Source organism: Pteropus vampyrus, unplaced genomic scaffold (genome assembly GCF_000151845.1).
Source record: "Pteropus vampyrus isolate Shadow unplaced genomic scaffold, Pvam_2.0 Scaffold701, whole genome shotgun sequence".
In the NCBI taxonomy this organism is placed as follows: Eukaryota; Metazoa; Chordata; class Mammalia; order Chiroptera; family Pteropodidae; genus Pteropus; species Pteropus vampyrus.
The window spans coordinates 185,967-191,532 of record NW_011889482.1 but is presented as its reverse complement, the minus strand read 5'-3'; the positions used below and the strand labels follow the sequence as shown (position 1 = coordinate 191,532).

Genomic DNA, 5,566 nt, shown 5'->3' with positions numbered 1-5,566 from the left:
AGATCTCAAAGCAAGCACTTTTTTCTTCCTACCAAGTACTCAACAATAACATTTGTTTGGTATCTGTTTCGAGGCAGTTGCTGGGCTGGGTGCTGAGGATACAAACAGGAAAATGACCAGTCCCTGCCTGCACAGGGATCACAGTACAGGGCATTACGGGGCAGCCTGTAGATGCGGGGTTAAAGGCACTGCATGGTGGTCGGAGGACACGGAAGAGGTACCTAACAGACTTTGCTGAAGTATAACAGGAGAGATATCCTGGAGCAGGTGATATCTAAACTGAGATCTGAGACCTGAAGAGACAACAAGGTGAAGAGCGAGAGAAGAGGTTTGCAGAGTGAGAGACCGCAAGCGTAAGGGCCTGGAACACATAATGGGTTTAGGAAAGTAAAATCGGTTCACGTGACTAGAATAGAGACTAGAAGGAAAAAATAAATTGGCTGGTCAGATGAGGCTGGAGAATTAAGCAAAGGCCGGGTTATAAAAGACTTTAAAACCTCTCTATGCATTCTCCTAAGAACAGCTAACGAGCATCAAAGGGATTTCATCTGGGGAATGCGATCGGGTTTGCACTATAAAAGGATGCTTTGGCCAGAGTGCGGAGTGAGGACCAGACAGGAGACCCTCCGGCACTCGAGCACGTAAGCAACAATGAGGGAAATAAGCTAAGGTACTGCGGGTGGAGAAGAAGAAGGGACGGAGAAGAAACAGAACAGAGCTTGATGACTGGCTTATTGGGGGCAAGGCACAGGGGGAACTCCACTATGCCTCCCACATTTCTACCTGGGGCAAATGCAGAAACAGGAGCACCTGCTGAATTAGATGATTACTGTTTACGGAGAGGCCGGGCATGAATTACAAGGAGGTCAGGGACCTCAGGCAGAATGTCCTCCTCCGCTCCTCCGAAGCCGTTCACATCGATGCCACCAACGACTTCCACATTGCCACATCCAGGGGCTCTCTCTGAAATGTTTCACAGTGCTGACCACTTCCTTCTGGAAAGTGCCCTCTCTCCCCTGTACCACTTGACACCGGGCTTGCCTGGTCCACGTGGCAGTCTCTCCTCTGCTGACGCTGTCCAGCAGCCTCGGCCCCCTGCTTTTTTCACACACACCCCCTAGAGGGTGGCATCCGCTCTCATGTTCTGTTGTTCGTTTTCGGCTACCACAATTAGGATGGCGATTCCTAAATCTAGGCCTGACATAAGTCCTCAGCTCCAGGCCTGCACGTGCTACTGACTACCAGACAAACCACAGACTGCTTAAACGCGTGTCCGAGATGGAAGCCATCCTTTTCCCTACAAGATTTCTTGCTCCTAAATATCACTTGGGAGTAACCTGGTGCAAAGACAACAAAGGGTAACAAGGGACGGTCCCGGCCATGAAGGAGCCCACAGTCAGCAGGGGACAGAGACAAAAAAATAAAGATTGCAATCATAATACAGTGTGGTAAGTGCTACAATATGAATAAAGCCAGGATTCAATGGAGACACACAAAAAGGGGACATTTGGGCCAGTTTGGAGTCAGGGGGTTCCAGAGGGAACATTTAAGCTTAAGAAGACAAAGTCATATTTTTTTAAAGGAAGTAAGGCAAACATATTCAAGTCAAAGGGAACACCTATTGCAAAGGCCAGGAAGAGAGAAAGAATCCAGCACTGAAATGCAAATAGCTAAGTTTGCTTTAGAACAAAACAGGGTTGAAGTTCAGAGATAAAGCCAGAGAAGGGAGTAGGGGAACATCTTGAAGAATCTTCCCAGCCTTGTGAGGGAACTTTAGCCCGTGGGCAAAGAGTACCTGCTGAAGGACGGGCTCTGAACACCTTTGCCCTTTTAGAAGGATTAACATGATTAAGAAAGCATCTGAGATCTGTAAAATGAGTAAAAATTTACCAGGGGCCTAGGAGGGGAAGGAAATTCCAAGATGCAAAAACAAGAAAAAATATACTAAAGCTTAAAATAAAACTCCTAGGTCAGGGAATGGCAAGGAGTCCTATAGAGATAAGGAGGGAAAGGTCAGGAACGGAAAAAATGTGAAGGCCACCTTTGGGCTTTATTCTTCAAGCAAATACGGACTTTAAGCAAGAAAGGGTAATCAAAGAAATGTGAAATATAGAGTTAAGGAGGGAGCAAAAACTCGGTTAGGAGGAGGCTATTAGAAATAAGAAACAGTGAAGGTCTGAGCCAGCACTGTGACAAGTGAATAGGGGTAGGGGAGAGGGCATGGACTGAAATCCCTTTTGTGGGAGGATGGCAAGGATTCGGTAAAGAAATATGATTCTGAAGTTTTTTTAGGCTCGGCGAATCGCATGACTGGCGATGCAGCTCAAGAAGAGAGGAATAGCAAGCGGAAGCTCCGATTTCACGGGGGAAATGATTGTTTTACAGTAAAATGGACTTTTTTCTGTTGGCGTACAGTCACAAAAGACGTTTCTGATGGGCGGGATGGAACACGATTATAGGAAAGAGACCACGACAGAAGGTTAAAAAGAACAAAACAACTCAGTGATGGGGCCTCACTCCAGCAGACACAGGGCAGGCCAGGATTAGGATGCGGGTGGGTAACACTGCCTTCTTGTCCTATAAGCACATTTCCACTGGGTTCCATATTCTAGCTTCCCTCGGAGCCAGATATGCCTATGTGACTAGGTTCCGGCTGATAAAATGTGAGCGGAAGGTATAAGCCAGCCTCCCCGGCCTCGCCTCTAAAAGGACTGCATGTGCTCCCCCTGGGCATTTTCCTGGGACTTGACTAGAAACACACAGAGAGTAAGCCTAATAACTTTTTGAAGAAACTATAAAGCCATACTCACAAGAAGCTGAGATTCTTTAATCCCCAAGGCGACCTGTAGGCCTCTAAGCTATACCCGCAAGCAGCAGACTACAAAACCCGTACAATTCCCAAATGCCACACGCTCTCTAATGCCCGTTTTGAATGTGGCCAGAGAGGATAATGGACCAGGAAGAACCTCCTGGAGAACAAAGCCAGGAGTCAGGGAGAAAAGACAGGGAATTCCTCTCACAGAGCAGGAGCACTCAGCACCCCCAGCCATGACAGAGGGTCTTTGAAATCGCTCTGAAGTACTTATTTTAATACTGCCAGGCAGCTGTGACTCTGCACGGTTCACCTTGTTCCCTTTCCTAAATGGGGGTTTGTAACTGCCACTGTGGCGACGTTGTTCGTACTTCGCCACTGTCTGCTGGCTGGGGGTGGGGGTGGGGCGGCGGGGGGACGCCCGACTTGTCTTCCGGTTTCTGGTCAATGGGCCACAGGAGCCACTGCTGGGCCTGATGGAGAGGACGGTGTATCACCCAGACTCTCTGGACTTGGAGCTGGACACGGTGACCAGATGAGTCTCTGGGGCCACTTCCTGTGGAGAGGAGGCGTGTTCCGTGTTTGGGAAGAAGAGGACACCCAGATGTGTGCGTAAGAAGAGTGGGCTGGAGGATGGCAGGTTGTCTCCTGACTTCCTATAACTCCTTCCGGAGTAACGCGGGTTTGGCTGAGCGTATGGCTGCGCAGCCAGAAGTGACCGACCCCAGCCTCCCTTCCAGCTGGACTAGCTGCATAAGTACACAGCAGACAACACAGCGCAAGCAGAGGCTTCTGAGCAGCAAAATGTCAGGCCACTTCTGGGCTCGGCCTTTAAAAATGCTGGGCAACTACGGGGAGGCAACCAGAACTGGAGAAGCTACCCCGCGGCCCCGAAGTGCTTGCCTCCAGGCTCCCTCAGTGAAGTTAACACTGAATCTGGGGGGCTCTCTCTTACAGTAGCTTAGGTTAGGGCCCCAACTGCTGAAGGAGTTAGCCCCGGAAAGCGATAAGGAGTTCTGAGATACGAAAATTAGGATGAAGTAAGAAAAGCTTTTTTTTGGAAGTACTGACGAGAAAGGTGGAGGCGTTTTATCTGATTACTGAGATCATCCATCTGCGCCCTCTCCAGTGCATTCTCCAAGCAGCCACCGCAGTGATCTTTCTAAAGCAAAATCTGACCGTGTCAACCCCAGCTGAAAAACTTCGACGCCTTCCCGCTGCCCACGGGGTCAAGTGCGACCTCTTCTCCCGGCCTAGAGGCCCGACGTGACTTCTACCCATCCCACTAGCTTTATTTTCATCATGCTGGGCACCAGTCACGGAAAACCAGCTGCGGCTCCCTAAACATGCCCTTTGACCTTGTGCCTCCACACTTGTCTACTAGCTGTTTCTTCCACCTGGAACGGCATCCCCAAACCACTACCTCCCGCCCTCTACTATAATTATCTATGGACGTGACCATCTCCTTCATTAAATTATAACTTCTGTGAGTGCAGAGACGAGGTCATTTCTTGTTGTATCGTCAACACAAAGCAAAGTGCTTCACAAGAATCGAGTGCTCAGTAAATATTTACTAAAAGAATGAAGAAAGGAATATTATATATCGAGTTTCACATATCCTAGAGCTCGAGTCATTTTTATAGCTAACACTTCCATATATTTCTTTAAAATATTAATATCACTTAAAGGATATTAATAAAATAAGAGTAAAATGATTACAAGTTAAATTTGTAATGAACAGAACTTCACATTTTCTAAGATGGTAAAGGTTACGGTTCCATCAGCTCATTCGAATGATCTACAAAGAAGCTGGCTTTCTAGTTTTCTCCTGTCCCGATTATAATAATAGCATTCACTTCTTTCACCCTCTACCCACGCAGAGCGGAACTCACTTGCTGTGTGAGTACGTTAGTTTGTTATTTTCAGAAGGTATCTTAGCCAGAATCTGCTCTGTCACCTCCAGGAAGTTTCCTCCACACCAAGCGTGTTTGGCAAGGATGGTGGTTCCCCTGGCAACGACGGCAAAAAGAATAGCCATGGCTTCAATCTAGCAAGAGGAAAAAAAGACATACACGACTTAGAATACTGTTTTCAGAAGTTGCTATCACTTATCAACCCCTACCTGGCGGCAATATTGACCAAGGCACTATAATATTAAACGCAACGACTTAACAGGCTTAATGAGATCCATCTTGTACAAGCTTACAACCTAAGCCATGCTGAAGTGCATACAGATATGGAGACCTACCAAATGCGTACAGTGTGTGTGTGTGTGTGTGTGTGTGTGCGCGCGCGCGCGCGCACGCGCAACATAATGTATATGTGACACATACATACATATACATTACACTGAATGACAGGTTACATTTATAAATTATACAGCACAAACTCATATTGCCCTTTGAAAAGCAATGACCATAGGTAGCAAAGGGACATAAAGAAGTCTTCGTTCTTTAATGCAAGTAATCCCATCCTGAAAATTTATCCTAGAGAAACAGTTCAACAGAAGTTAGACTCTAGATTCACAAAGATAACTATTCAGAATAATAATAACCCGCCTACATTTATTGAGTGCTTACTATGTATCAGGCACCATTTTAAACATTTTGCAATAATTAACTCATTTAATCCTCACATCAATGAAATTATACACTATCATGATACTTATATTAAAATGAAGAAACTGAAGTACAGATGACTTATATGATTTGCCCAAAATTACAAAGCTAGTACATGATAAGAACTAGGATTTAA

The 5,566-nt window shown here is 46.4% G+C and overlaps 1 protein-coding gene across 1 annotated transcript in view; it reads right to left on the bottom strand.

Annotated features, from left to right (window-relative positions):
* The window catches only part of LOC105309241 (vesicle-associated membrane protein 7-like), a 41,841-nt gene that overhangs the window by 30,106 nt on the left and 6,169 nt on the right, over positions 1-5,566 (bottom strand). The window contains exons 2-3 of the mRNA XM_011385359.2: positions 4,705-4,859; positions 2,894-2,969 (exon numbers count right to left, since the gene is read on the bottom strand). Of these exons, the coding sequence (XP_011383661.1) occupies positions 2,894-2,969; positions 4,705-4,850 (222 nt within the window). The 5' untranslated portion in view covers positions 4,851-4,859. The remainder of the gene's footprint in view (positions 1-2,893; positions 2,970-4,704; positions 4,860-5,566) is intronic.